The sequence below is a fragment of the Pelmatolapia mariae genome, linkage group LG20 (genome assembly GCF_036321145.2).
Source record: "Pelmatolapia mariae isolate MD_Pm_ZW linkage group LG20, Pm_UMD_F_2, whole genome shotgun sequence".
Taxonomy (NCBI): Eukaryota; Metazoa; Chordata; class Actinopteri; order Cichliformes; family Cichlidae; genus Pelmatolapia; species Pelmatolapia mariae.
In genome coordinates this window covers 31,553,299-31,574,340 of record NC_086244.1, presented here as the reverse complement: position 1 = coordinate 31,574,340, position 21,042 = coordinate 31,553,299, and the positions used below count along the sequence as shown (strand labels likewise).

Below are 21,042 nucleotides of genomic sequence, written 5' to 3'. Positions count from 1 at the left end.
ATAGAGACAAAAATGACGAGAGGAAGAATGTGTGCAGCAAGCTTGGAAGTGGTGGGTTGTTGCTGAGCAAACGCAACGGTTTGAATTGTTTACCTTAATAAAGATCTCAAATGTAAACATACTAGTGAAGACATAGTCTGCATAGCCTAGGATCTGAGGAAGCAATCAGAGTGACATAAGCGCGCAGGGTTACTACAGCTCTACTCAGCACAGCACAACACAGCACGCAAAGGACATTTACCTTCAACAGGATCTCAACAGTAAAGATTGCGGTGAAAGCATAGTCAAAATAACCAAGTATCTGAAAAAGGCAATGCACAAGTTCAAGTCATTCCAGGACAACAGCACAGTGAGAGATTTATTAAATACTTTTAGCTGTAATTACTGCAGAGTTTAAACACAGATGAAACAGATACTAGTGTAGCCAAGCACTAAGTAGGTTATACTTTAACTGACCAATCACTCGTTAGTGCGTAGTCTCAAATAAATTCTTGTTTGTTAAAAAACGGTGATGTTCCTTCTCTGAAATTCTGAATGCAAACAAAGCTGGGCCATTGTCTCTTTTTAGTGTTGGAAGAAGCCATGTTGTGCCTGCAATCAGCACTGGTACAGAATGAACACAAACAGACTATTTAAAACTCCTTACAGTGACATGCTGTAGCTGCAGACACAAAGGGGAGCCTGCTGGACCTCCTACCAAGCAGAACTATCTGCTTCTAAAGTCTGCACTGAAAATGTATGTAATCACAGCTCGTGGGCAGTTTAACACAATGATACAATCATGTGAAAAAGACATTTTTGATGGGACTCCATGCAGACCTCTGAAAAACTAAGTACACACTTTCATTCAGTAACTTGTTGAACCACCTTTACTGCAATAACTTGAAGTAACTGCTTCCTGTATGACTGGATTATCAGTCTGTCACATCACCATGAGGAATAATTTTGTTCTGCTCTTCTTTACATCACTGCTTCAGTTCCTTAAGGTTTGATGCACAGCTCTCTTAAGGTCCCGGCACAACATTTAATTAAAATGAGGCCTGGACTTTGGGTCATCACAGCACTTTAATTCGTTTCTTTTTCAGGCATTCTGTTATAGATCTGCTGCTGTGCTTTGATCGCTGTCCTGTTGCATGACCCAGTCTCGACAAAGCTTTAGCTGACAGATGTCACATTTGACTCTAGAATACTTTGGTCAAAACAAAACAGTGGTCCAAAACAATGCGTTATGAGGTGTTTCTGATATTATTCTATGTTTCGTCTTTGCCAAGTGTGGTGCTGTGCATAGAGGCCAACCATCTCCATTTTGGACTATCTGTCCAAATGAGACTGTTCCAGAAATCTTGTGGTTTGTTCAGATGGAGCTTTGCAAACCAAAGCTGTGTTGCCAGGTTCTTTTCAGAAATGTTTTCTCCTGGTAACCTTTCCAAATAAGCCGTACCTGTTCAGTCTTTTTCTAATTGTGCTGTCATGAACCTTAACATTTAAACATGCTAACTGAGGCCTGTAGAGATTTTGTGTAGTTTTTCTGAGCATGCTCAGTTTGAATTTAGGGAGAATCTGCTGAAACGTTCACCCCTGGCAAGACTATGGGATTGTGTTTAGACACATTTGATTGCTTCAGACCAGAAAACTTCTGCTTTTATAGAGGTGCTCACACTTGCTAATGTACAGTTAATCAAGTGCATTTGATTAGCAGCATTTGGCTGCTACTTACCCTCTTAATTCCTATGTAAACAGTAAGGCTGTACTTAGTTTTTCAGGTAAACAGGGGTCCTCTAAAAACTTTCTTTTTTACCCAACTGCATTTAATTTCAGAGCCAAAAAATCCTCAAATTTAAGACATGTTGAATTATCTTTTAAGAATATCTTATGAATTGTGTGAGAAACAGACAAGGTTAAATAACAGTAGTCGTAACTACTTTTAGAACTATTGTTATTGCCAAATCAGTCATTTCATATGTCTCTTGCTATTTTTTAAGGAAAATTTTTGATTTGTTAAAATATGTGTTTTACTTATAACTTTAATGATGGATGTTTAATGCACATTTTCAACACCAGGACCTTAAAATGGAACGTAGTAAATGAAATGTAGTAATACATAATTTACAAAATTACAGCTGGACTCCGACTGTGACGTGTAAAAAAGTGAAACAGTTTCCACTCATTGGTTGTTTACATACGATATTGCGAGCAGAGAAGTTGCGGATGGGGTCTTCGGCAGCCAGCGAGACAGAGCTAAGCATGATGAAGACCAGGATGAGGTTGGTAAAGATCTGATGGTTGATCAGCTTATGGCAGAATACACGAAACCTACAAAAAGAGAGTAGAAAGCAGTAAAGAGAGGGACTGCTTGAACTCTTTTAGTGGCTACAAATACATCTGTCACACTGAGCAGTTAGACTGGTTAATGCTCCTATGTGTTGATATGTCTGATATACGAGGCTCACGGATTTGTGCTGCTGAAAATGAAGAAGGCGCTGCCTTCGGGGATGGGTGGAATCTTTTCTTTGATGGTGAGTTCAGAAAGTCGCTGAGGCCGAGGTCCAGACGGGACTTCTGGGAGCTCGTCATTGTCGGTACCATCATCACACACTGAAAAATATTAAAACAGTCCTTCTGATATGATCCTAGCATGAAAATCCTCAAAGCATGTCAACTTTACATGGGTGCCAATGTTTTGTTTTAGTCAAATTTTTAAATATTTCTTTTAATTTTTGCGCATTTTGCTATTTTTTCATTGACTATACAATTTATTGCCATGCCTTACGAAGAATTTCAGTTAAAAGATCACTTAAAATTCACATACAAGATTATTTTTAACTGTAAATCCCAGCATACACAAGATACACTTAAATTATGAACTGATGATTCAAAATCCGGCATTCAACATATAATATATCTACTGCACAATAATATATGTACAAAAATACAGTGTTTATTTAATTGATTTGATCAACAATCACCCTTCCACTAACTTCTGTGTTGTGTTTGACTTCAAAGTGCTCACAGTGTTAGTTTCCCATGATTCAATTCCCTTATACTGCAAGTAGGTGTTGTCAGCAAACGTTTCTTTTTTCTTCAATGTCTAATCCGTGTGTTGTTAAATATATATATATATATATATATATTTGTGTGTGTGTGTGTGTGTGTGTATACTGTACGTGTATTGCTCAGTTAAAACAAGTCAGTTTACCTGGAGAGTCACTGGAAGGATACAACTCTTTGTTTTCCTCTTGCAAGCCCTCCAGTGGCACCTTCAGCGTTCAGGTTTAAGAGAAATTTTAATAAAATCAGTGCTGCCATTTAACATATGCATGTCTGCAGTTTGATAATACAATGTAAATCTTGATTTTTTTTACCTTGGTCTCGCCATCTTTGCTTTCTGCTATGTCACATCTCTTCTTATCAGCGCTTGCATCCCTGTTGGGCACAGATGAAACAAGGTCTGATTTACAACGCTTTTTTTTTTTAAAGTGACTGTGACAAAAGACTTTAACCATAAAATAAACACTAGACCTTCAAATATAAAATATTAAACAGCTTCACCTTGCACTATTCTTCCTCTTCTTTGCCTCTTCCTCCTCTTTCTGCGCTGTGTTGAGACTCTCTGCATCTGCCAGGTTGTCAACGGCGATGGCCAAGAAAACATTTAGCAGGATGTCTGATCATTTGAGTTAAAGAGAAAACACTAAACACCCGGTTAAATACAACTTTTTCACACGGATGTGTGCACATTTCACAGGCAGTAGGATACAGTTTCCACAAATGAAGAGGATGATGAAGTAAATGCAGACGACCATTCCAGAGGAGGCAGGACCACCGTATGCCATGATGCCATCATACATTACTGTGTTCCAGTCTTCTCCTGTCAAGATCTGGTGAACACAATGTAGAGCAGAGGACACCAAAATGATTCTGTTTGCCCGGACAATTATTTAAACTGTATTTATTGTCTTACTGCAGACACTTAGATTGGATGTTGTGATTCCTGCAAATCGCACCTCAACAAACAGACGCTTTGACAGATTAGCATTGAATTAGCTCACAGCGAGCTTTAATTTTGACTGAAACAATGAAATCAAACAGATACCTGGAAAACAGTGAGAAGGGCCTGGGGGAAGTTATCGAAAGTGCTTCTTTTAGTCACAGTTTCATCGAAGTTAAACTTTCCCCCAAAAAGCTGCATGCCAAGCAGGGAAAAGATAATGATGAAGAGGAAAAGCAGCAGCAACAGGGATGCGATGGACTTCATGGAGTTGAGGAGAGAGGCCACCAGGTTACTGAGAGACGCCCAGTGACTGAGGAAGAAACAAACAATAAGGCATGATGTCTTGTCAATACGCTCAACTTAGCCACCTGGTATCAGACATGCTGTAGTCAGTTAATATGCTCACGGATGCCTGAATCCCTCGGTTTGTTTGAAATATGTGTCATCAGCCTTATGTGAAAGATTTACAGCGAGATCTTCATGTAACAGATCACATTTGGCAATAGTCGGGGAGAAAGCACTTCCTTATTTTCTGAGCTTCATACAAGTGATACATTTTATGTACAAAATAAAAGGCTTGTTTTCTGTCAGTGAGAGATTAAATGTTGCTTACGTTAGTTGTAATCTAAGCTCACGTGTATAAGTCTGAAAAGTGAATTTAAAAAAACTATAATGCACTCCAAATGAAAAACTATATAAAAACAAATTTTAAAACCCCATATTTGAATCAAAAGACGGGGTTTTAAACATCTTACGTCCAAAGATCACATGACTTTCTGTTTTTTTTTTTTTTAAGATTTAATAGTTTTTTCTTTGCTCTGTGTTAAATAGAAATCTGACATTCCCATTGATGGATTACTGGTCATGTCTGTAACAGGCTGTGCCAGTGGAGGTTGGCTGGTCTGATGTCTGTATTAAATAGATTATTATTCATCCATCTATCCATTCTCTTCTGCTTATATTTTTCAGGGTCGCTGGGGCGCTGGAACCTATATATGAATATATTATAATATATTTAAATGTTTTGTTTTTGTTTTTAAATGTAATTAGGGGACATTTCATAGACCTCATGCACTTTTGAATTCTCATCTTTTGTGTGACTTAATTTATGCTTCTTCTTTTTTTTAAATGTGACTCTTATTTTATTTTTTTCTTTGACTTATGTTCAGTTCAGCACAAACTAACCTTGTTAATAAAGGTGCTATATAAACATTAGTATTATTAATATTATTGTCATTGTCGGTAGTAGTATTAGTGCGGGAATTGCTCACCGTGTGACTTTGAAGATTCGAAGGAGGCGTACGCAGCGCAATACAGAGATACCCAAAGGAGACATGATCGCTAACTCCACCAGGATGGTCTCTACGATGCCGCCACACACCACGAAACAGTCAAAGCGGTTAAACAGGGATACAAAGTAGGCCTGCAACCCCAAGCTGTACATTTTCACCAGCATCTCCAAGGTGAACAAGGCCAGAAGAACTTTGTTGGCAACATCTGGAGAAAAAAGCGGGACAAAAACAATGCTAAGTCTAAATGCACGTTTTAGGATAGCGTGGAACAAACAGAGCAAAGCACATACCCTGTACTTCAGTCAGCCAGTCTGGCTGGTTGTAGTGCTCAGAGGAGATGGTAAGAGTGTTGAGGAACACCAAGATGATGACGAGCCAATAAAAGGTCACCGATTTCACAGCTGCACGACACTTCCTGCGGCAGAAACGGTTCCATCGACGCCACTGACGGCTGAAGGCGATCAGTTTCACATGTTTAGGTTTTTGTTTTTTGTATTGCTATTTATTGGATTATTCGATTGGTGAAATACAATAAAAGCAACTTCATTATGATTCCAACGGGACAAAAGCTGATTAGGAGGAAAAGAGGGTAGGTTTCAGGTGCATAAACACGATGATGAAATTTAGGGGAAAAAACACAGATGAAAACATCAGGGGTCTGAACAATTAAAACATGATGCCATAATCAACCATGCAAGATGAGACAAGTCCAGTAAATGATGAACAAAGCTACCATGCAGCACCACAACGGGGTACCAACCTGCACTTTGATTTAGTAATTTTTTGACTGGGGAGAATAAAAAGAAGCAACTTTTAATTAAATGTAACAGCATGTGCAAATATGCACTCTGCAATCCAATCAAACGTCTCAGTTTTAATATTACTGACTGTCAATTACCAGACAGCCTAAGCTGTCAATAAAATGCTTGAGTGAAACATGTAAAGTGTTGAGTAACATATACAGCACTCACCACAGCGGACCACAGCACGGTGATTTGTCTTCCTCTCCGTTGTGATTGTCTGTGGTCACTGATTCTGTCTCACTTGTGGGTATGCTCGCTGTCATGTCGCACACACACATACAAATACACACACGTAAAGACACGTTAATGGAAAAAGTTTATTAGACAGGCTTTCTGTTATGTTATGTTATGACTGATTATCTTATTGATATCCATGCATTTTTGATTTGGCTTGGTTCTCGAGTGATAAAATATCCTTCAAAATAAATGTGATTTTTTTTTTTTAAATCTGACAAACAAAGCCCAAATAAACACTCTAATCAGTGGTTACAGTAAAACAGTACACTATAAAGTTGAGTTCAGATTTCAGCTTGTGATTATTTAACATGGACTCCATTGATCTCTTTTTTTATTTGGAAGGCCAAGCCAAAGCACCAGAAAAAAAAATTAAAAATGAAACAGCAAAATCTGCAAGTGTCAGGACTGCCTGACAAAGTTTGACACCTGGATGTCGAAGTTTCACAGTGTGAAACCAGCTGTAATGCTTGTGAGCACCGCAAAAAGATGAAGCTCAAGGTTTTTGCACAGATCTATTAACAGTGAATACATGCTGCCAGTCCTGAGTTAAACTAAATTTCATAGATTATTATTTATTATTATTCATTTAAACATTTATCAGCTGGAAATCCATTTTCCATGGTGAGGTTTGAAATACCACTGACTGCAGTGTTCAGATGAAATATTTGTTCTATGATTCAAAATGCATCAATTATTCTTGTCCAGGTCTGTCATGCGTATACACATTAGAATTCACATTTACTGTACATGCACAAAATATCGTTGCTATTGAAAATGTGATTCAAAATGATGATGATGACGATGATTATGATGAAGATGCCATTACTAATGATAATGATGATGAGAAAACCATGTGGCAGTTCTAGATAAAATTCTATGTTTCCCGTCAGTCATCAATAAAAATGGTGTTATTGTTTATTAACAGGTTAAATTATAATTCATAATGTACACTAATGTGCTAATAATTGGTTTCTACAGTTGTGTATGATAATTATCTGGGTTGTTAGATAACTGTTATATCTTAACGGTTATTGGAAACTTTAAACTAATGTCTATAATTCTTTGTAAATAAATCAAAGTAATAATTAGATTCTCCTATCACCTATTATAACATAAGCAATGTATTACAATTAAGACAATTTGTAGAAAAATACACTTAAATCTATTAAAATAAACATATTTTTTAACAATAATGAGTAATAACTAATTTATTACTCATTATTATATACGAGTAATTTTTTTATTATTTTTTTTGCAGTTTTACTTTCATAGTAAACATTAAAATAACTATTTGCAAAACTTCAATTAACAATTTATTTTACAACATACAGTGATGGTAATTATTAGAACAAAATTTTAATAATTTTGTAGCTAAGGTCTTTTTATTTCTGACCCAAAATACTGAAAATCTAGTTATAGGATTAACTAAAAACATTAATATTAGATAAATATACCCTATACTTACATGGCAATACAATAAATATGAGCTAAATAAATTTTGCTGACATTTAACACTCACATATTATACATGTAAGTACATTTTTGGGCAACAAAATGCCAACATTTACATTTTAAGTACTTTAAGGGAGCTCATTTTCAGTTTACATATGTTTATATTTTAAAGTTAAGGCTTGTTGTAGCATATACTGATAACATTATTTATTTTCAATGCCATATATTTTTAGAGTTTCACAGGATATTTACCATTTTAAGTGAGGCTTATTGTTGTTATATTGATGGTTTTATACTTACTAAAGTATGCATTGTGAATTAGGCTTACATTCACATGCGCCCACACACATATGTATGTAAAACAATGTTCAATGTGGTGTGTGGGTGGTATTAGGAATATCAGTGTTACTAATTCTTCAGTTAAATACAAATATATAATTTTTCTCTAAACTGCTCTAAACGGGTCACACTCCTTCATTTTCTTTTTCCTTTCCTTTCATGTGCTGTAAAATTCAAAATCTTTAAAGCATTTCACTGGAAGTTGGACTGTCTTTCCTGTTAGTTCAGTGCAGTAATAGAATAACATGTATGTGTTGAAGATGGTAAGGATCAGAAGACGACTAATGAAGGAAAGGGTGTTTAAATACGAGAGCACACACAAAGCATAAGCAAAGCACATGCAGGTGATGAACCGTCCCGGTGAAGATGTGCGGGAAAATTCAGACTTTCAGACACTCGCGCGCGCACACACATTTACCCTGTGTCTCTGTGGACTGAGTGAACCAGCCAAACTTTCCTTTCTTCTTCTCAGTAAGGTCAGCCAGCGTGACCCCTTGGTGTTATCAACATGCAGATCATACAGCCAGACAGCAGAGGAAGCAGTGAGTCAGTACACAGCACAACAAGAGAGAGAGGAACGTACAGCAAGAGACAGCTGCAATACAAGCTACTGGCACAGTTACCGTGTCCAGAAAAGTATACAGGACATTCTTGAATTATATCTAGTGGATTAACTACTACTAATAATACACTAACTACATTTATTTATGCATGAATTGTGTGTGTAAAAATTAATTCATCATATTTGCTCCTTGGGAAAAAGTGACTGGCAGTTAGGAGTAAAAAGACCAAATAAGGAAGAATTCACAGTAATTTGTAGATTTGAAGCCAGCAGACCATTTAGAGAGAGAACATGATGAACATAAGGGCCTCTAAAAGAAGTAATTAAAGTCATTGTTATGATATATATCAGCTCATAAATTATGTACTTGTATTAGTATTAATATCAGCAAATAAATAAGACAGTCATGAATGAATGTCAAGGACATCAGTTTTTTAAATGTGTCATCATAAGATTGTCCACGACTATAAAGTGTCCTGCTGAGTACATGAAGCAAAAACAAATTAAACAGAAGCAATAAAAATCCATTATCTGTTAAACTGCATGCTGCAACATTAGCTCTGTGAATTCTGGACAGAGTAACTATATAATACACTGTAACACTGGAAACGATCAACATTAAACACGACTTGGGAAAGGAAATAGAAGAAAGCAGAGAAGAGAACAACTGTGGGTAAAGAGAGAAAACGATGTAAAGAAACGAAGGGAAGTTCTACAGACAGTTTTTAGAGGGCGCACACACACTGCAAGGAAGTAAAGTTAGTGCGTCGTCATCTATAACATCGACAGCAGTGCTAAAAGCTAGGCAACTACTGGTGAACATAAAAACTGACAGGTACATACGCACTGACTGCTCTGTGAACGGTTACGAGGCACTCTAGCTATAATTCGGGTCAGATGTATTTTCATGTCAGTTACGCCCACATTTTTTTCCCTGCACATCCAGATGGATTGTGGTATAATTACTAATGACACAAGCTTCAGTCCCAACATTTGTTGCAAAATAACAAAAGAAAAGCCCTGAATTCAACACATAATTTTAAATGGCCTTCCTACTGTCAGTTAATAGAATCACTGAGCCGCTGCGCCATCCGATTTTCATACCAGACATTAGAAATACTATGGTTAAATAAACACAAAAAAAGTCAATGTTTAAGGTAGAGAAAGCAACTAAGGAAATTCATCTCTCTCTGATGGCAAGATGCTATGTCATATGTTAAAAAAAACCAAATTTCTCCTGTTCATCAACTTTGGACTATTAGATTATTTAATGGCTCATTCGACTTATTCCATATACAGCAAATATCAGAAACCAGAACTAACTGTTCAAGTTGTTCATACTGGCTTCTCCACCAGTCACAGTACCTAAATACACATGAATACAAACGTCAATCTGCAAATCAAGTTTGCCTGTTTTTTGTTTGCCTTTTTTATTAAAATCTAAGAATTACGCGGATACTACTGCTTTTTCTGAATCTGAAAAACTTACAGCTAAATATTTTTCCAGGGCGTGCCTGTAACGAAAAATATATTTTTGTTACTACTTGTCAGTATTTTCTGTGTAATTGCTACTGCAACCAAGTAACATTGTCTGCAAATGTAACCAAATCTAACCAGCAACGTTAAAATCTTGTTTATTATGGCAAACGTGGAGCTGAATTACATTATGGTTGCAGTCCATCCACAATATGTTCCATTAGATCACATTAGCTGAAATAGTTAAGTTTTTGGAATCCAGATAAAAGTAAAATACAGTATTTATATGCATTTTTATTTACAACCCATATAAACATTGAAATACAGCGAAGAAAAACACACTGCTTTTGAAACGGTATTGAACGTGCTGCGCTGTGAAAATCTTGATTTAATCTTGTGGATTAAAGCAACGAGTCACTGAAGACACATCAAAAAAATTCTAGAGATTTAATTTCACGACACGCAAGTGTGAAGTGTAGTGCAACACACAAACTGCACTGCTGCAGTGGTTATGATTTCAAAGATAAAATCCTCCAGCATGTCAAAGATGGGTGTTTATACCACCAGTTGTATATAAATGTGAGGATTAAGTGAACTCTAATATAAGCATTACGTCCATGTAATAATGATTCCATTACATTTGCTATGGATTAGACTAACGCTGGTGTTTACTCTGACCGGCTGGAGAGACCCATGAATGGTCAAAACTGTTATAAGTGAACGTATCTGAAAAAGTAGGTGGTAATTCAGAGGCTGTGATTCACTGCTGTAGTGATTTAACACTAATTATGTGGAAGATAATATTCAGCGGTTATAAGGCACATAATATGTCTGACTGAGATATTCGTACTGTATACACAAAGGCAAAAATGTAGGCATTTAAGTGTGTCAGAGGTGGAGGTAGATGTGAAGAAGCGTATTGTTGCAGAACACATTTCTATTTGAAAGCAATGTTTTTGATTATAATTTTCTTAAATGAATTATGAGGCTGTCATAGTTTAATCATTCTCTGCTGTGCCATGAATGACTGAGGGCAGCTAAAAACACTGATCTTCCCACATTTCTCTCAATAAATAAATGGCCGCATATAATATTTTCATGTCATTTGTTACACTAGGCTTTCTCGTCATGATCATGTTCTAAGTCAGCCATCCCCAAAGTCAGGACTGCTGCGGCCCACTTAAGAACCAGAAAATCCCAATAGGCCCATCCATCTTAAATCTAATCAAAACACAAGAGAAAGTGATATATTTCCTTTAAATTTGTGTTCAAAAAACATAAACAACCTTATAAAGATCGATTAATTTGTGTCAGAACAATGAGTAATATCACAAACTAGCCATCTCCTATTACCAAATTAAATTCACTTTTTATGTAAATAAATACATGTATATAAAAATGTAACTGTACAAACCTGTGAGTAATCAAACTAATGAATTTCTGTTATTACTGAGACCTACTTGCAGTACCTTTGCGGCCTTTGCAGAAATGTAGGAACTCACAAAAGATTTACATTCATGTATTAGATTGCATTCGGTGCATTATCATGCAATTTTTAGTGAAATCTTAGATGCTTCAAGCGATCCCTGCCTGAGCTTCCTCATTCTAATTCAGTCCTTGTGCTCCTTGTCAACACAAATAAACAGATGCAGTCACCCCTCACTTACTGTACTAATCAAATGCCAAGTCAGAAATTATTGCAAAGAAGCAGCTGTCTCAAAACAACATCATGTTCCCACAATGAGCCGCATTCAAGTCAAAGTAAGCAAAGGATCATGAGAACTGCCAGTTAGATGCATAACAGACTGACCATCTCTCCTTCCTCTTGTAACAGTTTTAGTGGCAAAGAAATGTGCAGCATTATCTCAGGGCAGAAGAAGTTAAGGCTTTGTAAGTCACAGTTCTGTTTGCATTCTTTGTTTGCCTGCTGGACAAGAGTAGAGAAAAAAAAATTAAATCCAGGTAACTCACGGTTACGCTTGCCCTCCTCATCTCCCTCCTCCTCGTTCTCAGGGTCGATGTCCTCTGCCTGCGTGATCCAGTCCAAGTAGCCCTTCAGGTCTTCTTCTAACTGCTGCTTCTCACGCAGCTTCTGGAAATCACCTCGAGCCTTGGCCTTTTCTCGCTCTTTGGAGAACTCTCTAGAGAGGGGAAAGCATAATGTCAAACGTGGGTCACCATAACACTGTACAGAATGGCAGCACTCTGCAGTCTTAACACTAAGGCTGCACTAAAACTGATAACTTAATAACCTCATCAAACAATTTCTTGTCATTTGTTTAAGTGCGCAGGATTAAACTTATTTGTGGAATTTCACATTTTTAATTTATTACCAAAATGAGCAAAAATACCCCATCTGTGAATATGTTTTATAGATATATTACACACATTCTGTAAATTGCATGTTCCTTTCAAGTAGAGTCTCGGCACCCACAACAGGGCATTTTATTAAAACAACAATTCAAAACAGAAATATGAAACATACCCACTCAGCACACCCAAAACCAAGTTAAGAACAAAGAAGGATCCAAAGATGACGAGGCTGACAAAGTAGACCCACGGCAGCTCAAAGCCCATTGCATCATTCATCTACACAGAAAGAGATAATAGGAAGATTTAACTGAATTAACTCTAAATGCAGACAATGTTATTCTTACAGCTTACATAGAATAAATTATTCAAAATAAAAACCGAATTTTAATAAAAAAAATTCATCAACTCATGGAGTTGCAAAGCCCACAGTATCCCTTGAGCATGAAAGATGATTGTCACTCAACTACAGCTAAAACTGCAGCAGGAAGGGTGACCACTAGAGGGAACCACGTGAGAGACAACTGGGTCAGTTATGAATGACAGTGAGTACTTGTATTAGTGTTAGTAATGAGGCTGTGCCAAATGACCGCACTAAATCCAACGTGCCTCTTAGCTGAGCCGCTGGCAACACCAGGACCTAAAAGTTTGCCCTTTTTTCATAATCACATTTCACACAGCTCTCATCACAGTAGGCACTTTTATTTGCTCAGTGTAAATGTTTACAGTTTACACTTCTATTTTGATACTCATTTTAAAGAAAAAGATCCCACTGATGTGCCTGCCTCCAGCCGCAGAACCGCCCACCCCGAAGAAACATTTATACTTAGCTTATATATCAGTACGAAAGGCTAAAGGTCAGTTTTAATTTATACATCTGCGTATCTATCCTACCATGTTCTCTCTTTCCATCTTTTAGGTTTGCTGAATCTCCTTCCTTCCACCACTTTAACAGCAGTATTAGCATGGGATTGCCATGGTAACACATACATGCATAAAAGTGTGTGTGGGACAGAGAGAGAGAGTCTGAGAAGACGAACGAGAAGGAGGTGAAGAGGTTTATTATTTCATAGATGAGGGTCTCCATCAATAAAAGGGCGTGGGTGTATTGTGAGGAAAACTCATCATCAGTGCTGAGTATTTTTGGCTAATTAAAAGCTGTTGGTGATTTGTGTTAATATGAAGCCGGGGGTTTCAGGTTAGCCTTTAAAAATGGGTTACACAGTCTAGCTGTGAAAACTTTTTTTTAGAAAATAACAACAACAACAAAAAATCACATAAAGCATGGATTTGCAAACCAGAGAGAAAAAAACTGAAAGGCTTAAATGAGTTTGCTTGGAAAAGTGTTGTTGGGGTCAAACCTGCATGAAAAATCATGGTTCTGAATGGTGTCTTACTACTTTTGTCACATTTGTAACTAATGTTCCAGTGTTAAGCAATAGCTCCATTGTCTACATAACAATGGAGCTATATAATGATAGTTTGTCATGTGAATCCCCTTTTTTGTTAGAAGGAGCTATAATTTATATAATTTAAATGACATTAACTTTGTTCTAAAAAAAAACCCATGCATAATCCTATTACACTTATTATTATTATTTTAATATTATACATACAGTGCTGTGCAAATCTCCTGAGCCAGCATTTTCTTCAAACATGTGCAAACTTTGAGAAATACAGGATATAAGGCACAAATAGAGTTTGTGGAATTCTAACAAAGTTGGAAATCAGTATTTGGTACGTTTATTTTTCAACGCAGTCTGACCTCTCTTAGGCAGCTTTCTTGTAATATATTTCACTAGTCTGCAGGAATAGTTCTCTAGGCTCCTTGAAGGACATTTAGAGCTCTTTGTTGGATGTTGCCTGTCGTTTTTTTCTGTTCTCTGTCAAGATGATCCAACGCTGTTTCAGTAATGTTAAGGTTTGGGCTCTGGGCATCCATGACTGATAGTGTTTTCCTATCCAGATATGCTTGTACTGAATTTGCAGTGTGTTTGGGATCACTATCATGCTAAAAAATATAAAAATCCAGTTCCAGTTCCAGTCACACGCTTTCCAGATGCAATTGCATCCTGCATAAAACTCCGATGGTAGTTTTCTGTCTTGAAAATTCCATCAATTTCGACAAGATCCCCAAACCATAACAAAGCCTCCACCATGTTTTACAAGTGGCTGTAGACACTCTTTCCTGACCTCCTCAGTGCATAGTGATGATTATTTGCACTTCATAAGAGTTGTTACTGATTTTCAGTCTTCTTGTGTAACTTGGGTTACCTCAGCCTTTTCTATAAGTTTCCCATTCTTAAGTAATGGAACGGTAGATGGATCAAGTGAAGGGCCAGATGCATCTCTCAGGTCCTGTGACAGGATTGTTTCCTGTTCTTAAGAACATGACTTTCAGATACTCTTGATCGCTTCAGTTTCACCAAGACACACCATGCCAACATATGCCAGGTTTTCAGCTAATAGCACTTTGGGAATCATTTTGTTGTTTTCCAAATACTATGCCTGTCAAACTGTCTAATATTTGGTATTTTTGTATATTAATCTAAACAAACCATTTTTCCCAATAGGCTGCTAGTAACAAAGTCCCTAAAGATAAGATTTAAAATTGGCTCTTAGTTGTCTTTATATGTAAACACAACACTGGTTCTTCCAGGAAGCTATGTGTCTTTATTTATGTCTGAATGATTCATAGGTCAGCATTAAGTAGTTTAAAAAACACAAATAGCATTCTACTGAAAATAGCCAGGTACAAAGAGTGGACTGAATAATGACTGGAAAAGCAGCCAGTATCCAAAGTCAACATCCTAGAGAACTATTGCTCAAGACCACTTAAAAAAATTGCAAGAAAGTCTGGCTCCCTGGAAACAACATCTAAATAAATGCAGGGTGGCTCAAGACTTTTGCACAGCACTATATTTTCAAGTAACATTGTAAATTTGGGTTTACCCAGTAGAGAACGTCAGTCCAGCCTTCCATGGTGATGCATTGGAACACAGTGAGCATGGCAAACAAAAAGTTGTCAAAGTTGGTGATGCCATTGTTGGGGCCTTGCCAGCCCTCCCGGCAAACTGTACCATTGAGAAGGCAATGACGCCCATGCCCTGATATTGCACATGGCGCCGGCTCTTCCTCTGCGAGGGCACCTGGAGATACAAAGACAAACAGGTAAATCAACATGGAAACAACATGAAAGCGACTTTATATCATCCTGGCAAAAGTTGTTCAATTTTTTGTCACATCATTTCACGTATGTTCTTTGTCCACATTTAAATCTCATGTTGCATCTTCATTCTTAGTCTGTTATAATCTATTTATTTTCCAGAATGTGGAGTTTTTTCCTCCAGCATTATTTTTATGAGTTCCTCATCACTGTATTTTTCTTTGATTCTGACATTATGATTGGATTATTACTTCATGCAAAGATAATAATAAAGTTAAGTTTAAGCTATATCCATGAGAAAATGGGTATCAGAAATCCATAGAGGCATTCATGCATTCCTCTGTGTCACACTTTAAAATTGCACTGTTTAGTATTCTGACATTATTCCATCATCATAGGAGCAATGCAGAAAATTATGCTATACACTGACATTAATTACAGTTTGCCCCAACACCCCACGCTTACAGTGCACTCATTGTAGATTAGCCCACATGTTAAACTTTCCACCTTCCTAATCAAATAACCACAGTGCTTCTACACACACAAATCCAAACATGTGGCCTCTTCCTTTTTTGGATGCATGTCCCTCTGACCTATCCCAAAAAAAACACATGCTAAATGCTATTTTTCAGGGCTGGTGAACACACAGCGACTTTGATTCAAGCGAGATTCAATCCTGCTCTGTCGTGATCTCTCGACTTTACCCTACTGTGCTTCTCCTGAAGTCACCAGGCAAACAGAACAGATGAAAGCAAGAAAGGGAGTGAAAGAAGGCGAGATTACGTTAAAGGTGTACGAGAGGGAGAGTGACACTCCACGATAACAGCTGTTGTAATGCAGCAAATCCCTGTGACTTAAGCTGCTTCAATCCCGTCAGTCAGCCATTTTAGACTATAACTGTGGTTTTATGTATGTGTCTTTGTGTACATATGTGCTAATGTCCATCAACATGTCCCTTTTTTTCTGATACACTGACATCAAAGAGTAATGGTAAAGCAAAGGTCAAGCATGTTTACATAATAGCTAGATATTAGTCATTTAATCACTGGATTTAATCCACCATCTGCTGTTCTGCCCTGTTTTCAGTGGTTTGTCACCATTCACATAGGTACATGTGTCCATTCATTTTCTGGGTCAGGGATTGAATCCCGAGTCTGTTCTAAGGTGACATGTATGCCTGTTTACATTACGTTATGGAGTACAAATCCCTCTTTTAACAGGTGTCTGTAGAAAGTGAAGCAGACGTGTAGTAGCAGACAAGAAAGGAGGAAATCTTACCTGTTTCTGTCACGTAACAGGTGGCATGCATTTTGCCAATAAAAAGCTCCAGGCCAATGATGGCATAGATAATAATGACAAAGAGGACCAGCAGAGCAATGTGAAGCAAGGGAACCATGGCTTTAATAATGGAATTTAAAACCACCTGTAAACCTGCAAAAATAAACAGAAGCTAAAGTCAGTCAGAAGAAGTATCAGTTTTACTCTGTGGGAATTGGGACAGATGCAAAAAGACAAAAACACAAATTATTTACCCAATCATTTAGCCAAGCCATGATATGATTATCAATCTAAAAGCCCATGATAACAATGATTATGCAAGAAAGCAAACAAAGGACCAAAATATAAAGCCTAATTAGACTGTAAATAATGAATACGACTCCAACAAACACTAATGGTAACCCTTTACATGGTAAATCATGGCATTTCATGTTGAAAGGTACTGTAAAAAGTAATTAGCTGAAAACCATACTGATACCACAACACTGCATCTAAATGAACATTGAGTTTCTTCCTATTATTCACTAAACATCCTTAAAAGAATCTATCTTGGTTATATAAAATAAACAGACATAAATGTGAGAGCTGCAAATAACCTTTATTTTCATTAGCAATTTGTCTTACAGTATTTTCTCAGTATTAAGTCATATTCAATAAATAAAATACAAAAAATGATGAAAAATGAATTTCCTAATGTGGGGTTAGTGATCGTTTTGTCTGTCAAACAGTCCAAAAAGATACAAAGCCTGCAAATTTATTAAGAAGGTGGAACTGTATTTAACCATCAAGACTTTATTGGATTAATAAAAAGTTTACATTTATTTATTTTTGATAACCAGCTACAGAACAAAATCTCTAAACTCTTAAAAAAAAATTACTTTTCCAGTCAAAGTTTGTTTAGCTAGCACCCGGCACGTGGGCAACCTACTGTGTCTTTTGCTATACAATACATAGGTATACAGAAACTCGCACACAAACACTGTATTCACAATAGTGCAAACGTACACATTTGTAAAAATGCACTATTTTTTACAAAAGTCTAATTATATCAGTGGATAGGAATGAAAGCTAGCAAACTATCCTCTGCTTTACTAGCTAACGGGTTGAAACATCCCAGCTAAATTAGACTGCAAAGACAAGACAAACGTTAAACTCAGTTTCAGTATAGAACTGAAAATGTCGTTTGAGCTCAATGCATCTTCATCTGTCCCAGAGGTACTTTTTTTCCTCAGACCTAGCAAATGCTACGTTGCTATGGCAACTCAAAGAATGTAGACACATTAGGGCATGTGTTGATTTAAGGTCAAATGTGTGCTGAAAACAGAAACACGGAAGGAAAACAGTATATACTGAATGATAAAGAAACTGGGTAATATGATAGGACCTACACAAACTTCTAAGAGCTAATGTTTAACCAGCCACCTTATTTTTATTTTGGTAAACTACCTTTACACTGCTAACAGTCAAGTGGATACAACTGTCTTTGGGGGGCAGTGGAAGAAATACAATACTCAAATAACCCAAAAGCACAAGCTAACAAAACCTCACTAAATAGTTAGTGATAATAGTAATGACTATAGAAATGTTCCAGTAGGCCCAGCTTGGACGTCAATAAAAGGCTGGAACGGGTATAGCAGACAGTAAAGTTAGCAAGTCAAAGAACAGGTCATGCTGCTTTACTGTTGCTAGCACCGTGATTTAATTTTAAAGTGTTTAATACAACACAGTGAATATTTCACTTAGTGAGACCTTCTCAAAAATTCAACTGCAGCAGAATTATGGGAAATAGTTAGCTGTTGCTACTCATTCAGTGGTGAGAACCTGGAGTGACACTGATGTCAGGTTGTTATAGTGCTTTATCAAAATTTATACACTTGCTACTTTGTAATAGTCCATCATTCTTTTACCCACATCCTACCTTGGCCACTAAAAGAAGTTTTGAGCTGTTTCATAAACAGGTGGATTATTGAGATCAATAAGCCAAATAAAGACTAAGGAATATATTATTTAAGGTCTTTTTATTTTCAGTTCAAGTCATTTTTATTTTATATAGAGCCAAATCACAACAACAGTTATCTTAATATCACCTTTATATTGTAAGATAAAAATCTTATAATAATTCAGAGAAAAGCTGAACAATCAGACGACGTCCTATGAGCAAGCACTTGGCGACAGTGGGAAGGAAAAACTCCCGTTTAACAGGAAGAAACCTCCAACAGAACCAGTCTCAGGAAGGGGCAGCTGTCTGCTGCCATGAGGGGAGGGAGACAGGACAAAAGACACGTGTATCATTTAAGTGTGTGATATTACAAAGTACTATGTAGTACCTATGGTAGGGTAACTGACTTTGTGATTGCAGCTCATCTTCATATTTTTATTTATTTATTTTTTGCTAGACTTGTGCTTTTCATACAGCTACTATAAGAAACCTTGTGTTATTTGGTAAAGGGTTCCTGCATATTGCGATTGATCTTATGGCTCTTTTTTCCTTGTTAACAATACTATCAAGATTATGACATCTCAGTGCATAATCATACACTTTTGGGTAGCTTGTTCGCTTACATAAGCGAACAAGCTTACATACAAACTTTAACAAACATCCAGTGAAACTTCTTAGGGATGTTTTATTTATTCCTGCATAATTTCTGCCATCCTGAATGACTAAAAACATATCATTCAATATTAAAATCAAGCATTTAAATATTACTGAATGAATTTAAAATAGTTATCTGACAGCACTGCAGTTCTAACGGCTTGTTATTACAAATGTTGATGCGATAACGACACCAGAAACAACAGACTCGGTCAGGGTCACCATGTCCTGCTTCCCAACTGCATCCTGCCCATGTTTACCTGTCACCTTTGTTTGCAGTGAAAAATATAGAGTAGTTGATATTTGGCCATGCTGACTAATAAAAGCCAGTTAATTACCTTCAAATGCATTTAAAACATATGAGAACTGCTGTTTTGCCTCAAGGACAAATGACCAGAAACACTCCAGCTGCTTGAAATACCCTTTACTTGGGTGTTTTAAGGTTGCCATAGTGACTGTCTTTGCAGAGACAATTCAGCTGAGCTGGAATAGAAATCTAATAACATAACAGAGAGAACCTGGGGACAGCAAAGAAGTGTTTTTCACACAAAACACCGGGTTGAATAAAACACAACAGGCTGAAAATATCAACACAATGTTAATGTGAAACACATGGTCCCCTAATTCAATAAGTTCCATAATGTAATAAAACACTACTTTGAAATCACTGAAAAATTGGGCTACTCATAAGACTGAATGACAAAGCTAAGTAAGCACAAAGAAGAGCGTCCAATTTATTAAACTAATGTTTTACAATGCTTTGCCATCTCTGTTCAAATTACATTTTAATGTGACTGATTTAACTGGGTTTTCTTTTTCAGTAAGGAAGCCTTTCGTTTAATAGATGTAGTGAACTTTACATCTACAGTACACATGATCTCCTCTTTTTTTAAAATCTGTGATAAAAAGTATTCCTGGCTGGCGAAGAGAATACATGCCGTCACCTTTAAGGTGTTAAAGGTGTCTTATAATAAGAAAATGTCCCTAGTGCAGACTCTAACTTATGCTAACAGCACATTAAAGGCTCTGAGGCTCACCTCTCGCCCTGTAACAGCTGGAATAGGCTCCAGCCCAACTGTGACCCTAAACTGGATAAGTGGAATAAAATGAATAGTTGGAGCAGGTGGAACCATGCTAACTCAGAACAGATCAATTTAATGATAATTTAGACTAATAACAGGCCGTAGTCATGCATTTAGGAGAAAATAGTTCAAACAAATCTACTGTTTTTTTAATTTTTCCTTGAATTTGATGACAGTAGGAAGTTGGGACAGGGCCATGTTTACCTCAGTATCCTATTCTGTAGATTCCATTACTATGGTGCCATACTCTTCACATCCCATATGTGCACAGTGTGGTTCGTCTGCATACCATACTTTGCTCCAAAACTGGTACGCATTAATGTGTGTATCACAAAAGTGTCTTGTGCACTTTGTATTAATACACCCTCATACCATCACAGATGCTGGCTTTTGAAATGTGCACCAATAACAAGCCAGATGTTTCCTTCCTTACTCAGAGTCCATGACTCATGTCAACATGT

The 21,042-nt window shown here is 36.9% G+C and overlaps 1 protein-coding gene across 13 annotated transcripts in view; it reads right to left on the bottom strand.

Annotated features, from left to right (window-relative positions):
- cacna1db (calcium channel, voltage-dependent, L type, alpha 1D subunit, b) overlaps positions 1-21,042 on the bottom strand; it is a 92,465-nt gene that overhangs the window by 30,777 nt on the left and 40,646 nt on the right. For 4 of the 13 annotated variants that reach the window (XM_063465164.1, XM_063465161.1, XM_063465165.1 and 1 more), the window contains exons 6-22: positions 16,907-17,059; positions 15,415-15,611; positions 12,638-12,741; positions 12,124-12,293; positions 8,533-8,607; positions 6,255-6,342; positions 6,044-6,070; positions 5,574-5,734; positions 5,263-5,488; positions 4,094-4,301; positions 3,758-3,878; positions 3,550-3,664; positions 3,363-3,423; positions 3,197-3,257; positions 2,451-2,595; positions 2,184-2,313; positions 242-301 (exon numbers count right to left, since the gene is read on the bottom strand). In XM_063465164.1, coding sequence (XP_063321234.1) covers positions 242-301; positions 2,184-2,313; positions 2,451-2,595; positions 3,197-3,257; positions 3,363-3,423; positions 3,550-3,664; positions 3,758-3,878; positions 4,094-4,301; positions 5,263-5,488; positions 5,574-5,734; positions 6,044-6,070; positions 6,255-6,342; positions 8,533-8,607; positions 12,124-12,293; positions 12,638-12,741; positions 15,415-15,611; positions 16,907-17,059 — 2,102 coding nt within the window. Of the gene's footprint in view, positions 1-93; positions 154-241; positions 302-2,183; positions 2,314-2,450; positions 2,596-3,196; positions 3,258-3,362; positions 3,424-3,549; positions 3,665-3,757; positions 3,879-4,093; positions 4,302-5,262; positions 5,489-5,573; positions 5,735-6,043; positions 6,071-6,254; positions 6,343-8,532; positions 8,608-12,123; positions 12,294-12,637; positions 12,742-15,414; positions 15,612-16,906; positions 17,060-21,042 lie in introns of all 13 variants that reach the window. The other 9 variants (XM_063465160.1, XM_063465166.1, XM_063465167.1 and 6 more) reach the window with 5 other exon arrangements.